This window comes from Cydia strobilella, chromosome 7 (assembly GCF_947568885.1).
Source record: "Cydia strobilella chromosome 7, ilCydStro3.1, whole genome shotgun sequence".
In the NCBI taxonomy this organism is placed as follows: Eukaryota; Metazoa; Arthropoda; class Insecta; order Lepidoptera; family Tortricidae; genus Cydia; species Cydia strobilella.
Window position 1 is genome coordinate 11,548,541 of NC_086047.1, and position 22,653 is coordinate 11,571,193.

Consider the following 22,653-nt stretch of genomic DNA (forward strand, 5'->3'; position numbering starts at 1 on the left):
TTCGCGCGAAAATAAGTAACTGACAGTTTGGCTGACCGGATTCCGGAACTTGAAGTTGGATTGAATGAATGAACGAATCGCTACCAAAGTGAATGTATAGTTGGTCAAACCAAATTGGCAGTAAATAAGAACAAAAAAATATATACTCATCCTTTTCTTTTGGGTGCTAGTTAAGACAAAGATAGTATGATTCTCTCTGTATATGTTTGAAATGAGACAGTCCCTTGACAAACTAAAATATATTTATGCAACTCGACTGAATTTAATAGATAGTGGACGTTAATGGAAACATTAGTTTATTAGTACAAAATTGACATTTGGACAGTGGCGCCATTAATATTGAGGCATTAATTTTTTTATTATTTAATAAGCAGGCAGGCAGTTATGGCAACTAAATGGCATAAACTATGGCAACAAAATTTGGGTGGGATCATGAAGGGCCTAATGAGGGCTATCGTTTTTTTGCTCACCAGTTGGCGCCTCTGTTGATGGTGGTCCAAAACAGTCCAAAAGACTAAAGAACAGCTGTCAGTCAGTGAAGTGACAAGTGACATTTGACATTTCGAACTATGGAAAAGACCACCATCTACACTAGCGCCCCTAGCGGCGAATTCATACGCGTTAGCCCTCATTGTTAAGAAGGTTGCACCGTTGCACATAGACCAGATTTTATCTTGTGTTGTTTTACCTATTGGCCCAAAATGTTTTGAAACACGTTCAATGAGGCAACGCGGCGAGCGTGATGGGCTACTTTGCGTCTGGAGAGGCGCTGGGCGAGTGTGCGAATAGTGTTTGTGCGAATAGAGTTAGGATAGTATACCAGCTGTCTAATTTATTTGTCCAATGAGTATTGCGTCTCATATTTTGCTTAATGAGAGAGTGAGACGCAATGACACTGGACAAATAAATTGGACAGGTGGAATACCACCCTTAAGTGATTTAGATTTTATAGTTTGTCAAAGGACTGTCTCATTTCAAACATAGACAGATAGAATCATACTATCTTTGTCTTACACTAGTAGTACTAGCACCCAAAAAAAAGGATGAGTATAGTGGGCAACAAATAACCCACATCAACATCACCATCATAGACATAGTATATACAAGTAGTTATAGACGCGCCATCGAGCGACCGGGGGTAAGAGAAAGAATATTCATATAAAATTTGGGCAGAATAGAATTTTTTCTCTTTCACTCTTATAAATTTCGGTATTTCGCTATCGCCTCCTACCTATATATGATGCCACCCAGTCGGTAATAAGGATAAAGCATGGCACTATTTTCTCTTTCCTCTTATAGGAATCGCAATAAGATTATCTTTCTCGATCAAAGAGATCGGTTGGTCCTTGCGACCAATCATTTTGTCGACTTGCGTATGTTCTGTCCAAAGAGTATTGTAAGTTCTGTCCCTCACGGACGCACGCGTATAGCTCATCTATAGGATCGTAGTACCATCTATGGATTAGAATGACGTTCAAACTAATGTTGCCATGTATTTTGTGTCACATACATATGGGAGTTTTCGATATATAGTTTCTCAAAGGACTGTCTCATTTCAAACATAGACAGAGAGAATCATTCTTTCTTTGTCTTACACTAGTACTAGCACCCAAAGAAAAGAATGAATAGTTTTTTTTTGTTCTTATTTACTGACAATTTGGTTTGACCAACTATATAGGGAATATTACGCAAAACTCTGCGTAGAGGGCGTCACTAGCACAATAACAGGGCCTACCGCGAAACACGAATATCTGAAGTTCGGTTTCTGCCTCTCTATCACTCTTGCGTATTCGATCGATAGAGAGGCATTTACGAAATTTCGATGGACGCGATTCGCCTTAGAGGATATAACCAAACGGAGTAGCCATTAACAGGCGTTCCCCTCTGTCGAAAATAGTTGGCCAATGGTCATACATAATGCATGGACTGATGGCTATTTTGACGTTACGTATACATTTGACGTTCCCCTCCCCCGCAAAAATTGGCAGACCTTTTTGTACAGCAAATTACAGACAAGGCGTCTCCGTTGGTTATATCCTCCCCTCCAAGATGTACTGACATTTTGACCTTTTTTCTACTGAGAAAAAAGGTCAAAATTCAAATTTTGTATGGGACGATTACTCTTCGCGCCTACATTTTTTAAATTTGACGCTGTTTCTACTGACGGAAATGGCTAGACAGACTTTAATATAAAGCAAAGATAGATATAACTCCGTAATAGATGGATACAGTCTAAGGAAAAAACGTGCCTCGAAAAATCAAGAAAATTTGATTCTCGATCAGATGGCGCCACTACCTTTGGCCTACTCTCGGATAGATGGCGTTGACGGTTTTATTTGTTATTTAACAATTTTAACGCATATCAGTGAAAGAACATGGGTCAAAATCATATAAAAATAATTAATGCAAATTAAAAAAAACATTTATCCATATATAAATACATTTTATCATATTTTTATACATCTTCATTTTTAGTTTTAATCGTGTGTCGATAGATGGCAGTGAATTTACTGTGGTTACAAAATTTACTATGACAGTACCGCTCTATCCTATTATATCCTCTTTGATATAAAGATATCGTCCTATAAAAATTCACATTTTTCCCACACCGTGTCACTGTGGTCCCAAATCGAGAAAAGTGGGACATTGCTTATTTCGCTACAAAAAAAAAACGTCTCGTCTGGTATGAACACCATTCTGGCTCGGTGATAAGGTTCAATTTATAGTTGGTCAAGCAAATCTTGTCAGTAAATAAGAACAAAAAAAAAACTACAGTCATCCCCTTCTTCTGGGCGCCAACGCCAGTCTAAGACAAATACAGTATGACTTTCTCCGTCTACGCCCGACATGAGACAGTCCCTTGACAAACTATAGTATGGCAAAAAAAGTGACAGCGCCCTCCACTTTAAATAAAGCTTCATGAAGAGCACAGTTTACTTTGTACATTAGGCCACGATTACACTTGTAAGTTTTACTTACGTAAGTAGGGACACAGCTATACTACAGAATGAGATATGAATATCGTTATCTCATTCTAGCAAATAGCTTTGTCCCTACTTACGTAACGTAAGTAAAACTTACAAGTGTAATCCTGGCCTAATAGTAGTTTTTACATTTATAGGCTGGTAGCACTTACCAATCCTTTTTCAGCCAATGGGAAGCATTGCTAATTCTGACATTTAATATTTTTTCACTTTCAGTCAATCGCGCTCCACCGGCCGCCGTAGTCGACAATAGAAAGGTCGCTACGCATCGCCGGCTTTCAGTGTCTCAATTGAAAATATAAATTATATATTATTTCTTTCGTGATTTGATTATACTTGCAGTGAAATAGTGATAGTTGCGAAGTGGTTGCATCAAACAGTCTTTCAACTTTTTTGCGTTTACTCTAAGGTGAGGTTTCAGGTTTTTGTGTGGGTAATAAATATAGTCTGAACTCTGGGCTGTCTGGTAGCCACGTGTGGAGTGCATACGTGTTACAGGGGTGAAGTGCACCTAGCTGTTATTATATAGTTTATTTTCTATTTCATTAACTGACGAATTCTGCATATGACGCAGTCAGATGGTCACTTATAATTCTTATGAACCCCAAAAATGATCTATTTCGGATGTTTTTGCTTTACCCATTACCATTTAATTTTTATTTTTTTAGTATGAGATATCCAAAACATCATTTTCTAAGTATAGTGTGAAATACAAGTTTAAAGGATCATTAAGTGATCAAAATTCTTCTGACAGGATAAGGGTAAAATCAGTATTTTATAAATTTCATATTTATTATGTTTACATCTCTACATGATGCTTACCATACATACCAGTCTTATCAAGTTATCGCTTGGGCCAGGGGTCCGCAATCTTTAAGGGGCCCACTGATATCAGTAGAGGGCGGAGTACCGGTGGCAAATTTCACACTAAATGTATGGAGTCGCCTAAGTATTCTTATGATTAAATAAATAACCAATAAATGATTAATTTTGCATAATAATTTTTAGGAACTTATAGAAATTATCTTACGAGCATACAAATATAATGTAATATGTTGTTAATATCTATAATACATAATAATATGTTTTCTTATCAAAACATTATCATTAGGTACTAAATACTAGACTAAGAAGTTATACCTGCCAAACGATATATTATTTTCAAGACCATTCAATTACAATTGAGGACTGGAATTGAATGGTCTTGAAAATAATATATCGTTTGGCAGGTATAACTTCAGTAAGTAAGTTCCTAAAAATTATTATGCAAAATTAATCATTTATTCGTTATTTATTTAATCATAAGAATACTTAGGCGACTCCATACATTTAGTGTGAAATTTGCCACCGGTACTCCGCCCTCTAGATATCAGTCTGTCAGTTAGAACAAAAATTTGACAGTTCCGAACAACAGTCCGGCTGACAGGTAATCAGTAGGCCCCTTTAGAGAAGAAGAGTCAAACGCAGTAGAAATCACTAAATGTAGGCATCTCAAAGAGCCACCAATGTTGTTTTCAGTGGTCTAAGGGCTTTTAACCTGTAGTGTGCCGCGATTATTGGTTTCCAGACTTTTTGATCAGTTGGCCAACCAGGCCAGGCATTGTCATCATTTTTTCTGAGCAGATTGTATGGAATATGGAAAATAAGTCACGGCAAACATGTAACAACTAGCTTTTGCCCGCGACTTCGTTTGTGTGGAATTAGTAATTTGGTACCTTAATTTTTAAACAAAGGGTAAAAACGGGACCCTATTACTAAGACTCCGCTGTCCGTCTGTCACTAGGCTGTATCTCATAAACCGTGATAGCTAGAAACACTTGAAATTTTCACAGATGATGTATTTCTGTTGCTGCTACAACAACAAATACTAAAAAGTACGGAACCTTCGGTGGGCGAGTCCGACTCGCACTTGGCCGGATTTTTTTTCACCCCTATGTCCTTCCCCGGGACCTTAACTATCTGTATACCAAATTTCAACTAAATCGGTTCAGCGGTTTAAGCGTGAAGAGGTAACAGATAAACAGAGAGACAGACAGACAGATAGACACACTTTTGCATTTATAATATTAGTAAGGATCTATGGATTATAAATTTAATCATATACAATCATTTATTATGCTTTATAGTTACTAATTTTTGAAACCGGACTTCTGTTTTTAGTAATCAGAAATCAGAAAGGTTCATGAGATACAGCCTGGTGACAGACAGATGAACAGCGGAATCTTAGTAATACGGGCCTTTTTTTATCCTTTGGGTAGATGTAGATGTAGTGTAGGGATGCCCGGCCGGAGGCAGGCGGGCTGTCGATCATGTGTCGCGTTCATTCAGCCCAGTTCCCTGAAGTTGGAGCTGCAGGTTACTGTCCCGGCGGCATTCCCACACTATTCTCCTCAAATCTTCTTGTTTTCCTGCAGAACAGAAGGACATCTTTAAGTTCGACATCCTTTAGTTCATTCTCTTTCAGCGTGTCTCTACCGAATATATTATATCGCGATGCCGCATACATAATACACTCTACTAGTAAGTGAAAGCTAGTCTCCTCCTTACCACAATGTGTATCCTTTGGGTATGGAACCCCATAAATATATTCTATTCTATTCTAATGGTTTTTAATAATGAGACATGTCAAGATTGTTTACCTTTTTTGAAATGCTAAAAAAACAAACTAGGTATAATTATTATTTTTTCTAAATAATCATGGTTAAATTGTTGTTTAAATTTATTGATTCTCAGCCTCTAGCTTATTTTCTATTCTCCTAAATTTACATGTAACTGATTATTGTAGTGACCAATAACTATGTACTTCTTAACTTTTATATTTATGTTTCATATGCTGACATGGAACAATAATAGCTACCCGAGGTTTTCATCGATTTTTGACAAGTTTTGAATCATATCTCCTACTTTTTTTTGCACTATATATAGAATTATAAGATAAACGGGTATTGGTTCCTTAATATTTTATCTCCATTTTTGTCTACCGGATTTTGAAAGAAATTAATACTTATTTATATATGTTTTTTTTTAACCTTGTCTAAAAAAACACTTTTCGTATCTCAATTGCTGTGAAAGATCTTACATATACGAAATGTACATATTTGGGTTCGTCTTTGACGTCTCTAAAAATTTGTCTAAGGTTTTAATTTTAAACTAATTAACACAAAAGTTATGGCCAGAAAACCAGAAAAGTTTTTTGGCCTAAAATTGTTCAACTTTGATGCCAAATATCTCGAAAACAATGAACTTTGAAGTAAATATTAGATACTATATTGCTTAAAGCCGTTGCTGTTAATATGATAAGCTACAAAAAACATTAGAAAACTGAGGGATTCAGATTGAAGGTTATTGGGGCATGGGATTCCCTTAATCCTATTCTTATTGTATTAAAATCCGTGAAAGCTACAGCTGTATTGGTCCAGTCGTTTTAGAGTTAAGAGGCCGTAGTCGATTTTGGAGCAAAAATGTAAAATTGATAGATTTAGTCGTTGAAATTATACACGTTTTGTTACGTAATATCTAAATAACAAGTATTGATTTCTATTAGCACGTCTTCTCATCTTGCTTTTTAATAATGAGGTCGCGAGCGTGCGTCACCGGTAATCAATGAAGAGAAGGGGCAGTTTTTAAAAATTCATCAAAAAATCATGGTGGTAAATTATACAAATTGATGTATAAGAATAGTTTCAGCAAATGTTGTAGATTGTTTAAGTATCAAAATTACGTTGAAATTAAGTCGATTTTCAGAGAAATTGTCACTTGTTTTGAAGTAATTTCTGGAGAAAATTGATTTCGTCTAACTTTCATTTACACTACTTCAAAGTTATAATATTAAAAATGTAGTCTGATAAACGTCAAGTACAGGATATGTGTAATACAAAATTGCCATGTTTAGCAGTCCAAACTTTACGAAATTTACAAATAAGAGCGACAAAATCAGTGCTTTACGCGCGTTTACCTAAACGTCCATCAGAAAAGCAAACATTACTAATTTAGTGAGTCTGTTTTCAAAAAATTGATCTGATAAAAGGTAAGATAAGAAGACGTGCTAATAGAAACCAGTACTTGTTATTTCAATTAGGTAACAAAAGGTGTAAAATTTCACGGACTAAATCTATCAATTTTACATTTTTGCGACTAAAATCGACACCGGCTTCTTAAACATTGACAAAGTTTTAGAGCGGGGCACTAATTAGTTTCTTTAGGGGTCCGGTTTTTAAAATGAAGTGACCATCGCGATCTGTTTCTACTTGAGTTTATTAAATAAGCATATAATAATAAAATAGGTTGGCGGTCCTGATCCGGACCATGGTCCGCCATTGTGTAGTGTGTGTTCAGATATTTTTGAGCATGTTCATCAAGATATATCAAGAATCAAATGTTTATATACGTGATAAACTTCAAAATAAAAATTACATACAGAAGTATAACTAAAACTATAAGCATTTATATCGGCCGGACGACGGACGACCATTTATATTGACGACCGGTTTGGCCTAGTGGGTAGTGACCCTGCCTGTGAAGCCGATGGTCCTGGGTTCGAATCCCGGTAAGGGCATTTATTTGTGTGATGAGCACAGATATTTGTTCCTGAGTCATGGGTGTTTTCTATGTATTTAAGCATTTATATATTATATACCTATATATCGCGTTGCCTGAGTACCCATAACACAAGCCTCCTTGGGCTTACCGTGGGACTTAGTCAATCTGTGTAAGAATGTCCTATAATATTTATTTTATTTATTTATTTATATATCTGATGGTGACTGTACATAAAAGCATAAGTAGCATTTACTACAAGCCTATATTCTGTTTTTTATTCCGTAGACTAAAATGACATTTCATGTGGTACTAAGAAATGTCATGTCTTACAAATGAAACGTCATTTTAGTCTACGGAATAAAAAAACAGACCTTAGATCATTGCACTCTTTCCAAATAGAACTCTTTGTCTTAATCATTTGTATAACAAACGCCCACAGTGGGAATTCAAATTTAAATACTTGACAGAAAGGTATTATTGCAACAACAACAACAACTGATATATGCCAGCAGAAGAATGGTTATTAATCTTAGTTTGTAAGACATGTCATCACATGGTAACAACAAGGCACGGAAAATTTGGCTTGATGCAGCACCTGCATGTGTCAACATCATTTGTCACCCTTGATAAGTCAGGGCTTTGATAAGAGTGGATTAAAGTAGTATATTCTGAGAATGACATTATGAAACTTTCATTGCTCTAGCAATGTATCGAACATGCCGGCTAGCATGACTTGCATTCTCGCGCGACTCCATACTTGAATGCGCGCTAGATGCTAGCTGGTCAGAGTGAGTAAGATGACGATTGGTTATTTGCTCTAACTTTCACAACAATTTTTGGGTTATTCCCACTTGTTACCACCAAGTTGTTACCAGTGGTAACTACTGGGAAGTTTTTTCCCACCTTTTACTACTGGGAATTATTTTTCCTAGTAGTTACCACTAGTAAAAGGTGGGAATTTTTTGTCCCAGTAGTTACCAGTGGTAAAAGGTGGAAAAAAACCCAGTAGTCACTACTGGTCAGAACTTGGTGGTAACTAGTGGGCATAACCCCAATTTTTTTATGAATTTTATATTATAACTTATTTCAATATTTGTATTGTTTCTGATATCTCATCTGCTTATAAACTTTTTTTTATTAAACTGTTAGTGGCATTATAACTCAATATTAGTTTGTTTCTTTCAATAGTAAGTGACTGATTGACATATGTACAGTACCGGCCAATAATATATCACCTCCATGTTTTTAGTAGGTTTTTTAGTAATATGCTGAGTATCCTATTGTAATTTTAACAGTATTTCGTTGCAATATGCGTCATATATTTGTATAAAATGACTAGTAAAATATGCAATCTACAAACTAACCTATATTGTTTACTCTATAGATACAAGCTCATACAAAAACACTCAAAGGTGATATTGTATTATTGGCCGGTACTGTATATATTTAATTCATAATGGGTAAACTTACATACTATTGATCATCATCATCATCATGTCAGCCGATAGACGTCCACTGCTGCACTGCTAGACATAGGCCTCCCCCAAGGCTCGCCACTCCGGCCTATCCTGTGCTGCTCGCATCCACCGAATTCCCGCGAACTTCACTAGGTCGTCGCTCCATCTTGTTGGAGGCCTACCGGCAGTTCGTCTTCCAGTACGCGGACGCCACTCCAGAACCTTCCGGCCCCACCGGCCATCAGTTCTGCGAGCAATGTGCCCCGCCCACTGCCACTTAAGATTCGCAATTCTGCGAGATATGTCGGTGACCCTAGTTCTACTGCTATTGATAATACATAGTATTTATTTTTCTTTCATCTGAAGTCATTTATTTTTATCAGAGTGCAAGCTAATTAGGTATCATGTTGTGCAATGTTTATCTTTAGTTGCCATTGAACTTCTGATAAGTATTATATGTAGGACAATGGTCATAGCTAGGAGGAAAACAAATAAATTGTGTCAATCTGCAAACATAGTTTATAAACCCTACATAATAATAAATTAAGCTCTGCGAACGGGTTCCAGCAGGCGTTCTACATAACATTAAAGCTCTCCAAGGGGCCTCTACGAGTTGGATCAATATCCCCACGCAAGCCTATAAAAAGACCGGGATTTATAGGCCCGCGAAATCCAAGGAGATACAAATAATTAAGTTAATATTTATTGCAAAAAATCGACTATTGTTATTAGAGATAATTTAAAATTATACCAAATGCCATCCATGGACGGAATGTCCACAATGCCGGTGTATTGTGTCGTGTGCGCTTGTCAATTTATGTATTTCTATAATCACTACTTATTTCTTCTTCCACGTTGTCATGGTGACGCCGAAGTATTTTCGACTGAGACTACGACCCTACAGAACTTACACACACATTGAGGTTTACAATGGCGTATGGCGTGCCCGACCAGTGCCACTGATCTAATTGATGTTATATTCTAGGTATGGAGTGGGAAGGACCACCCAAGCAAGGCTTGTACGACCCCCAGAACGAGCACGAGGCCTGTGGCGTCGGATTTGTGGTTGCTATCGACGGGAAACGGACCCATAAAGTGAGTTGGCAATTTTGGTGATATCCCTGTTGCAGGTCTATCTGCAGTATAAACTAGGTCAGACATATGTACAGTCAGCAAAGCTTAGCATCCCTGCATACTTACATATTTGTATGCAGAGGTGCTAAGCTATTAGTTTTGGTGACTTCAAACATCAAACATTTATTCAGCAAATAGGCTACAGGGGCACTTTTACATGTAAATTTTTACAAACAATAAAATTAACCCAAAATTACAAAAAACAATTACATAAACATAAATGTCAAATTACACAAAAAAAACTGATAAAAAAGATACAAACAACAGAAGTACTAAAATTGTTTAGAGATGTAAAAGTCTCTAGGTGTCAGAGATAAAATGTATATAATAATAAAAAAGATCATCAAATTATCCAGAGATGTAAAGGGTCTCCAAGACTACCGAAACACCTTCAAATTTCACGAAATCAAAGTGCTGGGACCAATGTGTCAATGATACAAATTTAAGAACTAGCCTGTTTCTTTATAATAAAAGATTCGCCTCACGTTCCTAGCTGAAGGAAGATCATGAAGAAAATAATAATTATTTTCGTATTTAGTTCGAAATAATAACTCTGAAGAACTCTCCTTTCTTTGTATTTATCTCGGACTAAATACTTTAATCAGGATAGAAAAAAGTTCACTTCAGGTAAATTCGATTAATCTAATAATTTGTATAATGACTAGATCTGTGTCTCTCATGAATGATTAATGTTGCTCTAAAGAATCTAAAGCAGTGGTTCCAAAAGTTTACTGGGCTCCGACCCACCTAACAAAAACTGCCAAATTTGGGACCTACCTCTTGGCGGTCTTAAATAGGGAGCATGAAATATTATCAGTACCGGCTGTTGATCCGATCGGTCGGCATGTCGTCTCATGTTTCAGGGCCCACTCGAATTTCGCTCGTGAGCCACCAAAGGGTCCGGGACCCATAGTTTGGCAAATGCTGGTCTAAAGTAATAGAGATACTTAAAAACTTTAACATAAAAACAATAAGTAAAATTAAAGTACCCAATTTAAATTGATAAAAACTAATTTTTCTCCCTCACACACACACTAATAATGCGTTGACTTTAGCTAATTAAAAATATAACTATTAGAGTCGTAAACGTAGACACTTTATTAACGGAGGAATAGGTACACTATAGAAAACAATAAAGACGGGTCACTTTTTATGAAAATTATGAACAAAGTGATCCGTTTTTAACGATTTTTCATGTGTATCAATTCTTCAGAGACGATTACCTATTGGCACATTGATGTCGTCCATGCTTCTGCATGTTATTCAATTTGTCGAAAGTAGTAGATATAGTACCAACAAGATAGGCTTTATAACTGCATGTTTTATTACCACTATAAAAACAGTGCTATCAATCTTGGTTTAATTATCATTAGGTACGCATTAACGATACCATTTATGTAATTGATACAGTATCTCCGGGAAATTAACAGAGCTACGTGTAAATTGCACCGCCAGGGGCTATAGATAAGATTATGTAAAGCTTACGATAAACTAACACCGATGTCTACAAAGCCATGATCTGATTTTATCATATACTCAGAATCCTAACTGGCCTAACTATATAAAAAACTGTCATATAATCATAGAAGTAGTTTCATACAAAGTATTAGTTCAAGTACAAGTTCAGAATATTAAGGTAAGGAGAGCCGGTAAAGAAGACTTAATTTTTTTTTCCTTTTTTTCAGCGTGTAACTCTTTAGTAGCCTTGCGCTTTGGGTATGACAATTCGTGACAAATCCAGACTTTCTTGGCGTTTAAAGGGTTAACGTTAACCTTGTAATCGCCCAAGCTTGTTTATCAGAGGGACAACTGTGGTCAGCGCAATATCGCCTTTATGAACTTGGTTTTAGACTTCCATTTCCAAATTGACATTATTTTACTTGTAACAGATCGTCCGAGATGCCGAAACGCTCGCCAGGCGCATGGAGCACCGCGGCGCGTGCGCCTGCGACAACGACACCGGCGACGGCGCTGGTATGCTTGTTGCCATTCCGCACCAGTACTACTGCGCACAGCTGAGGTATGTCTACATTCTTATAGACACTTCTTACCCGAAAGTAATACTAACACACGCTTCTACTAGCTTACGCTTCGAGCGCGCACGCCACTGCCATAAATTAAACAATTTATTGCAGTCGTTGTCAGCTTCGGAGTGTGCGTTCCGTGGTCAAGACGTTAGAAGTCCGCGAGATGATAAATCGTGATTGTCAAGCGAATGTTAGTTACATACGTTTGATAGTCTGATACAATTGATGCAATTTCTATCCGTCAATAGAGCTTAGGTATTACACTATCCTAATTTAGTGACTAACAAGAGGGACGACGCTATACGTGAGAAACGATAGGATGTATCTCTTATCGTGTCTCACGTATAGCGGGGTCCCTCTTGTTAGTCACTAAATTTAGCAAAGTGTAATAAGCCCTAATGTTTTTGGTTCAATTACTGTGCCAAATTGGGGAACAATAAAAATAAACAATAACAAGCAAGTATCAACCTCATGTGCTTGACATTCGCGATAGGGGGTCGCGTAATCTTTTTCTTGAATTTAGTTAGTCAACGACGAGCCAACAACAACTGAACTCTTTTTTTTGCGACCCGATTATCTTTATCGTCACACAACTAAAAAGTTTAATAAAGAAACTCACATACATACAAACATGAACGCTGAAAAATAGTCACAAGAACCCAGCCGCCGCCATAACCATCGCCAGAAGTTTTAAAGAATTGACTTTCCGACCTAACTCGGAGGAGAAACTTAAAACAATGTGCTGTGCCATCACTGGCATACTACCCCTTTTGTAAAGAAATCAAATATCAAACCATCACCGCACTCTTGGGCGTTTTCATAAACGCGTTACAAGCCTGAATTAGCTATGAATCGTTTATCTTTATCTTTCATTTTGTGACTTATTTTCAAAGGGGGGCCACTGATTACCAGTCTGCCGGACGATATCAGCCTGTCAGTTGTTCGAACTGTCAAATTTTTGTTATAACTGATATCGTCCGGCGGACTGACAGTCATGAGTCAGTGGGCCCCTTAAGACAGGGATATAAAATCTTCCAAAACGTTTGGAAACAGAGCATGCCGAGGAAATTAATAGATTCATACACACACAGTCATTACCCTCTTTCTGGGACAAGTAGATGTACCTACCTATAGAATTTATTCATGGCTGGGTCTGAAATAGATTTTGATTTTCCTTTGAATACATTTTGCCTAAATGTTTTTTTTTTTTTTCAATATCGAAATATGATAACAATTTCCTAACATTTTAAAAATTGCCTACCTACACGTGTTAGATATTCTAGACTGTAGGTAATATAAATGAGCGTATGAAGAATTTATTACATATTTCAGTAAATAGGTATATTAGGTACCTATATAGACATGTAATGGGGCCCACTGACTATCAGTCCGCCGGACGACATCGTCCTGTCAGTTGTTCGGAACTGTCAATTTTTTGTTCTAACTGACAGGCCAATATCTTCCGGCGGACTGATAGTCAGTGGGCCCCTTAAGAAGTAACTAAGTATTGTTTCAACTCACTTAATACAACTGGGAAAAAACGCGAAATGTGATTTGCATTAACGCCGTGACTTAACTTTGCTTATGCATTCAGAACTAAGGACGTATGTTCCGGTCCTAGGCAAAAGGTACCAATTTGTCTTTGGTTAAGAAGAAGGAACCTACGGATCGGTTTTTTCTTGTATGGTAAATATATGCTTGCTGCCTCGATTCCGAAGCAGCTTCATAATCTTAGTAATGAGACGCGTATCCATATATATCTTATCTAATAATAAAAATATTGTGTTCTTATATAGGTATAGCAATTCGATACTCTAGATTTCTTATTTCTCGGATGGGCCGTTTTTTTCCATCCGCATAATAATGGGTAAAAAGTAACTCCCGGCACGATTTCCAAAACAGCAATAACTGTACGCGAGACTAATGTAAAGTCGAGCTTTAATACCTATTTTACCGAAATTTGTCGTGCCAGTAGGCAAGCTGCCAGATCCTCGACAATCGAACGTAACCTTACACTTGGCAACGCGCCAGGGCTTTATGAAAAATCGATGCCGCTACTGGAACGGTATGAGAAACTCTTGAAGGGCAAGGTATTTTAAAGTCGAAATTAGACCTATTCGTTAACCTTCATGTTTTTGAAATTACCTATGACCCTTTGATACTAGTGGCCCGCTGTGTATTTCGCACGATTTGCAAAGAAATATTTAATCTTAGATATACCTACAAACGCCAAAAGGTGATACGGAGTTATATCAGTTATTATTAAGATCAGTTATATCAGGGGTTAGGGATATAATCAGTTTCGCGTAACTTAGTCAGTTATATTTCTTTGTTAACCGCGCATAAATTGCCAACCGCAAGATATCTAATGCATGTTGGTAATAACTGCATTAAAGTCGATCCAGCAGTTTTAGATTTTTCAGACTGAGATGTACTCGCAATTAGAACAAACATATTCATAAAAAGAATTCCAGTCCAACCAGTCACTGCACGTTATCGGGCAATGTAATCCATTCATATCCCTAACTAGACGATAACCCTACCCCAACCGGAGCTGGGTCAAGAGCACACACATAATACCTATAGATAATGGTATCCTTGATGTAAGGTGCACATACTCGTATTGCGTCTCGCGAACTACGCAGTATCTCTAGAGCACATATTGTATTGGTGGTCGCTGGGTTACTATGCGGTGTCATTTATATTCTTTGTAAATCACTTGCTGGAGATTTACTTGTTGTGTCGCTTGGGATTGCGGTTTGTTATTTATTTGAACTTTATTGCATATGATGGACTTTGCCTCAAGGCAGTCTCTACCAGACACTACCTGCAGTCAACAATTGGGTCAAACAGAAACTTGACAACAACAACGTTGTCCAAGTTTAGTATTATGGCTTTGTTGATATGCTTGTTGAGATAATTGAAAATGTTGTTGTGTAGTTAAAACGTACTGAGATCAACACTAAGCTATACGTTGTTACGGCCTTAAAAAATATTTCTTACCATACAACAGAATTATAATAAACATTTTACTTACCAATATATTCAGCAGTACGTGATTTACTATTTACAGATCCTTTCCTAATTGATACAATCGACTGCCGCCATGCGTGCGAAGTGTCTGAAATGATCAATATAAATAGACATTTCACTCTTAGCAAGAACTTTAACGGATTTTGAATAAGCTATTCGTGTTTATTGGTCGCTGTCAAAAAGCATTTCGACAGATCAATAGGGCATGCTATTAGAGGTCTTTCCGAACAGAGACATTAATTCGACCTTCATCTATTCACGGCCTGTCGCCACAACGAGGGGGACACGCGATGAGACAAATAACATAATCACGACTATTGTAATTTTATTAACAAGTACAATTTACGTACAAACAAGTTGGATGCATGATAACGTGCAAACAGTTGCAACTAGATTATTATTGTTGAAATCTAACTTTAAGCGGAATAAATTTTTCCCCTCACTAGCTCGGAAAGTTGTCTTTTAACCTTCAAAACAAGCGAGGAAAAACGCGTTTTATCCACTAGTGGGGAAAGAAATTTGACCTTGGATGGAGCGTGTTTAAGTAGCTTGACAGATAACAAAACGTAAAACGCTCATGATAATGGTTCGTTCGATATTAATTATCATTAAATAAATGGTTTGAGAATCTAATAAAAAATATCAAATTTAGCTTTATTTAATGATTGTAAGTCATAAACCTTAAAATTCCATAAGAAACGTTTGTTTTTTATAATGATGTTAAATATAATTCTGAACGCACAAGTTGAGTCGATGCAATTTCAAAACGCATCGTTGACATTTCATACGTCAGAAATGTCAACATTGTCAACAAATTTTTTACTTAAAAACTTTTCTCACCGACTCCGTAAAAATACACAACTTCCAGTTTTCTGTTATAATATCGTAAAAAATGAGTGATTCCAGTGATGAAGATGATCTAATGCCTGTGGATGTTGCACTTTCCTCGCTATAGTGAGGGGAATAGTTTTGTGTTACACACGGGTGCAAATGTATTTTACTTCTCGTGTGTTGAAGCACTCGCTACGCTCAGGATTCTATTCTATTTCACCTATAGAATCCTTTCGCTTGCTCGTGTTTCAATTCTACACTCGCGGGTAAAATACAACTTTGCACCCTTGTATAACAAATAACTATAGTGCATTTAAGCGTTAAACATTGGAGTAGTTTTATATTCAGTTGTGATTGCGACAAATAACATAGCCACGAGTATAGTAATTTTAAGCTTGTACAATATGCACTAACAAGAAAAATATCATGTACTGGATTACTTTGTTGTTAAGATATAATTTAGTGCAATATGCACGCTATGGCGAATATGAAATGAAGCTGTAAACATGGGACTTAATTTAATAGTCAAGACTTTTGTGTCAAATACAAAGTTTTATTTAGTTTCACCTGTGTGTGTGTATTCTGAATGAAACAATTCTCACATGCATGGTCTGACCGATGATCATTAAGTCGGAGGGTGGTGATAAGAATTTTGTACTTACTGTACCTAAACCAACTCAAGTTCACAAAACTAGAAAACTCGTAAAAATTGTCCCGAATCTTTCGATAACTGTGCAAAGAAAAGTAGAGTCAGTATTGTTAGATTAATAAGAACTGGCGTGAGATTTGTATAAGATGTCCAAATTCCCATATAAAACTCGCGTTAGCTTTCTTGACTGAACCTGTAATATAAGCTTGCTTTTACACAAACCTGTGTCAGCTATATTCAGTCCATTATCTCTGCAATTGAAATGCTCGTCGATCTCAGAATCAGCAACATGACTCTATATAAACAAAACAATTCCGTTTCTAAGTATTCACTTAGGTATTGATAGTACACATCAACAAACATACGACATTTGATTCAGCATTCCACACCCACGCCACTTCAGTGCTGCTATTCACAAAACGTGTATATATACCCACTGCGCCACTGCACACCGCTTCTCAGTGGAATGACGCCATACCAGTGATTGGACACGAGAATTTTCTGTTTTTCGACGATAACTTTTTATTGTCCTATTAACAAAAATCCAAACCAAAGTTTAGTAAGGAACTACGGATCTTGGGAATCTGTTCGGGACTATCCCTCCCCAATTTTATGATTCTTTGTTAACACTATAAAAAGTTATCATCGAAAAACAGAAAATTCTCATGTCCAACCACTAGTATAGCTTCGTTTACAGTGCGCTTTAAGCCTGACCTCCTCTGACGGGTAGTTGTTACAAATCTCGGAGTCAGATTATATTAGACTTTAGTTCACAAACGAATACAAATCGAAGCGTGAATAGATGACATATTATATCGAATAAAGGGGTCTGGGCTCTCGAATGAACATTCCTGATTCCTGAAATGTAAATTCAATCTACGGATCCACCTTTGTTATACTACTTCATTTGATTATTGCGAGACGAGACGAATGTTCTTCGAGTATTATATGGAATGTGTGGTTATTGTGCGTATGTAATTTTTATTGAACGTTCATAATGTTTAAAATATTATCTTTTTACTTTAAATACTTGTCTTAAGCTTCCGTATGTATCACACATCATGTTGTAAATATAGAACTTGGCAACTGTGGCCGATTTTGGCATAAACGTATTTGTTTTTGTGCCAAATATTTGTGCAAGCCTTATATGACTCAATTGCACTGCCTAATGCGGCATTGGGGTATGCAAAGATTTTTCAGCGTATCATCTACATTTTACTGAATAACAATACTGTCTACTAAATAGTTACAAAAGTTGAATTTGACAACAATAACATATTCTTATCACGTGAATAATAAATCAAACTTTAGAGCGTAATAACATAAGTCCCCTACTCCAGTTTTTAGGGTTCCGTACCCAAAGGATAAAAACGGGACCCTATCACTCAGACTCCGCTGTCTGTCTGTCGGTCTGTCTGTCCGTCTGTCACCAGGCTGTATTTCATGAACCGTTATAGCTAGATAGTTGAAATTTTCACAGATGATGTATTTCTGTTGCCGCTATAACAATAAAAACAGAATAAAATAAATATTTAAGTGGTGCACCCATACAACAAACGTGTTTTTTTTTGCCGTTTTTCGCGTAATGGTACGGAACTCTTCGTGCGCGAGTCCTACTCTCACATGGCCGGGTTTTTTTATCATCGTCTGCAATCAAGTCTCGGCCAAAAAACTTCAAAAAAGAAATACGCAATAGTGTTGAGGGAAGGTTATTTTAAGATGCGCTTTTTTCTGGCGGTTTTTAATTAACAGTATTCAAGAACGTGTCCGATTTGTTGTTTTTCTAATCTGGCTTAAATATGCGTTCAATTAATTGTCAAAATAGGTAATTATCTAAATGTGTATAAATCCTGTAGGTTTTTGATCACTACTTGAAAATTCATTTTGATTGTAATTAAACTTTTTTAGCAGATATTCGGATTCCTAAATACTTTCGTCTGTAGGTATTCAACGAAGAGCATCGACGTCTGGCCGTAACCTGATGCGATCGGACTGAATTGCGAGAATCTATTAGTCGTTCATTATGGCGTCTCGTTGCTACGTGCGAGTAGCACTGATTATCACTTGCTAAGGTCGAGCTATTTAGTTACATTGTTGCAAGTGATAATAAGATGAAAAGAGGTTCTGAAGATTCACTACCTGACAAACCTAACGTTTGAAAATCATGAATTTCGTTTGTGTAGCTGACTTTCCCATAAAATGTGGATGCAGATCAAAATGGTCGGGAGCTAATTCGTTAGACCTATTTTTTGCAAGGTTATTAAGATCTATATCTATCCTAGGTTTAAGAGACTATAGTTATTGTCTCAATACTTCAAATGCAAGAGCAAACAAATTTAAAGAGTAGAAATTAAACAGCGAATTATCTTGGCACTTACGTTTATCTATTAAGAATACTAGTTTTCAGCTATAAATTTAAAAAAACAAACACTGAAAATAACACGAAAAATAATAATTAGTTATTCTTGAAATCAGTGAAATGTATGCTTAAAAACCGGCCGGCATACTTCTAAACACCGTTAAAATTTGCTTATACATAATTAAATTGTAATCATAATTAATGACTTCACAAACTGAGCAAACACATAACTATTGCAACAGCGGAATTTTACCGAAAATAACTTTTTTTTTTCAAGATAGCTATTGCGTTTTTCACTTGACTATAGCTTTATCTGATAAGCATAGAGAAATAAGTAAGCATAGAAGAAATAAGTAAGCGTAGAGTGCTCAATCCATACATCAGTTTCGTTACCAAAACGATTATTATTTTCGTATTCGAAATCTAGCGTCAAGTAGCGGAATTATCAGTACTGCTACCTTACAATAGATGTCGCGACGAACGGAAAGTCTAATGCTCAGCAATTTTTAGCTAATATTATAACCGGATTAACCGGAACTCTATTCTCAACAATCTCAACTCCTTCTGCTTGTAATATTAGTTGTTGTTTGTTCGTCAGTCGTGACACATGTGAAATCTAGTCACAGATTATATAATAGTTCTTTAGTGTCGAGTAGCAGTACTGATAATTTCGCTACTTGACGCTAGATGTCAACTACGAAAATAAAAAGCGTTTTGGTAACAACACTGATGTATGGAGTGAGCACTCTATGCCTACTTATTTCTCTATGCTGATAAGCAAGTATTACGCGTAATAAATTTATCCATCGTGATCTCTCTTCCTTATCAGCGACTATCGGGGTGGTTATCTTCAAGATATCTATTTTAATCAAGTATGTAAGCTTTGCACATTAGATATAAAATGTTGTGTCTACTGTTTTCATTGTAGCTTAAGTAATAGTATTATCTTTTTAATCTTATTATAGCACCACATTGTTTTTTAGATTGATAATTCGATTTTATATCCTGAATTATTGATTTAACATTAGCATAAAATTTCAACATTTTTGTAGTAATCGGCAACAACCTGCTCGTAGTTTCATATATTTATAACATAACAATTGATTGTTGATTGGGCATGAAGCATGGCGAAAGAATTACCATACTAAAGAAAACGAGGCCGGCAAGCAGAGACTATAATATAATTAGAATTCATTAGTATTGCAAAATATACAAACTATGTAGGGATCTACTGACTGATAGATTCGTGGAAGTACACTACGAGCCTTCTTACAAATCACATGGTTATACATTTTTGAGTTAAGTTATATATAACAATGTTAAACAAATAGTTGTTATTTCATACAGTAAAGTATTATATTGACCAAATGAATAAATCGGAACAAGAAAAGGGTTTCAATGTTTGACAATTTACACATCGTATTTAATAGTGATTGTGAAGTATACACTCTTATGTTTTGTATTATAATAAAGCAACAGACGATTCCAAATATTCCAAGAGCTAATCAAAATATATTTTTTTAACTTACGTTGCTTTACTATTTAATCTTTTTTTTTAAGAACTATTTGGTTTACACCTAAGAAATGTACGTATCAGAGGATGTCGAACTACTATTTAATGCCTACTTACCGAAGTGCGCAGTAAACCGCGGCCTGTACACATAAACATTTATGTCCAGTCTGCTAAATGTCACATCTCACATCACAAGGCATCTAACCTGGTAGGTAATTGACAAGTTTACATATACCTCATTGAATCTAAAGAGGATATTTTATATACTATACGATTGCAGATAAAACAGCGAGCTTCATTGATTACGATATGTATGTAAATATCCGTATCTTATGTGTTATGGCCATGATTTATTACATCTGTGTAGAACGGTACATAAAATATTTATAACACGCTTGAAAAATCTGGACAATCGTCACCTCGTAATGCCAACATTGCTGTTGGTTATTGTTCGACCAGACCGACACCTTCAATAAGAAGAAATGATAGTTCCCAGTAATCACAACACAAATAACATTTAACCTTTTAAAGCGCACAAAATTGTAAAAAAAAATCAAACCCTAAAAATGCAAACAGAAGGTTTAGTTATGTTGTTTCTAATCAACATTTCGTAATAAACGGTTCAATAAAATATTGGGTAGGAGAGTAAGGCAAGATTCCAGCACCTATTCCCGATCGATTATTCTAAACATTACCGTTTGTTATTTGTATATACATATTCGTCTCTTCTCACAGTTACTACAAAATCGCGTGCAAAGTTTTGCACACGATGCCTAATATTATTTATTTGTATCGTTACTATCAAAGCCCAATGACCCTTTTTGCGTAAATCACAATATTGTGAAATAGTTTGATAATGTTTATTGGAAAATTTCGTGACATTATATTAAGGGATATGATAATATATGATGTACTATATAAATGTTATGATAATTGACTCGCAAACTAAAAATAAATAAAATACCGTCAGGTATTCTACAACCCGAAAAACAAATAAAAAATAAAGGTTCCACCATAGTTTCATCATCTCCTAGCCGATTTCGGCCACAGCGACTGCGTTTTACCACTGAGAGCGTCGCTGGTGCGCTCTCAGGTGACTGACATAGGCAATTTTTGCAGCGAATGTGCGACCACACTCGCTGCAGGTCAGCACCCCTCCGACATAATTGTAACAATGCTTCTAACGCAGAAGTGGCCAAATGTTTATCAAATGGGTAGTGCCCAGCCTGGCTGCAGCCCCTAACCCATCTACTCTACCTACCTGGTAACTGGTATAGAGTGTCTAGACCTGAAATTTACCGTACCTGATGACATGCGTGTATATTTAGCAGGCAATGCCAGTTTTAGAAATGTCCAAAGTACTTATTTGCTTTTCCTTACGTTACAGTGATGATACATTTGTCGTGGATGGTTAGGTTAGGTATACAAATAGCATACGGTGTGATAGCAATTACAAAATAATAATTAAGCTAGGTAAGTAATCCTAAATATTAGCAGCTATCATAGTATTAGGTATTATCGATATCGACTATATAATATAATACCCGGTGCGATAATGGTTTGTTATGTAGTGATTACTCGCTAGATTATTAATTGATACTTGAGGGATTTTCGAAAAATATTTTGAGGGTTCCGTATCCGAGGGATATCAATCAACTCGGCGTACACCGCCTGTCAGTCTGTCCGAACTTTAAAACTTTGTATCTCGTTTTGAAAATAATAACAGGTAAGAGTATAACTTTTCCGTCGAATCCAGATAACTGAATATAATTTTGCTTCTATTAAAAATGAAACTCTTATTAAAGTAGACCCTTTTTTCCTGGAGATCCTTGTATCCTAAGGTAGGTACCTCTACCTACTCCGTTGTTTTTGATATGTTTTGTATAAGTAGATTTTTTAATGTAAAAATACAAGATTCCAAGTATGACGGTGACGATAGTGTTGATTTATTAGAATTCAGAAAACACAATCGAGAAAAGCCATAGGTTTATCTGATACGATTGACTAAAACTAATTATATCTGTTAATTTTATAAGTACTCTATTTTTACAAGCCTCTTGACTCTAATAAAACAAACAGCTGAGATGTATAGGGTCTATTCAGAATCGTCGTTTTGGGCCGACCCTC

General features: G+C 36.2%; 1 protein-coding gene across 1 annotated transcript in view; it reads left to right on the forward strand.

The window, feature by feature from the left end:
- Positions 1 to 3,211: 3,211 nt before the first annotated feature.
- The window catches only part of LOC134743182 (uncharacterized), an 82,054-nt gene continuing 62,612 nt past the window's right edge, over positions 3,212 to 22,653 (forward strand). Inside the window, exons 1-3 of the mRNA XM_063676563.1 lie at positions 3,212 to 3,393; positions 9,966 to 10,075; positions 12,004 to 12,134. Of these exons, the coding sequence (XP_063532633.1) occupies positions 9,968 to 10,075; positions 12,004 to 12,134 (239 nt within the window). The 5' untranslated portion in view covers positions 3,212 to 3,393; positions 9,966 to 9,967. The remainder of the gene's footprint in view (positions 3,394 to 9,965; positions 10,076 to 12,003; positions 12,135 to 22,653) is intronic.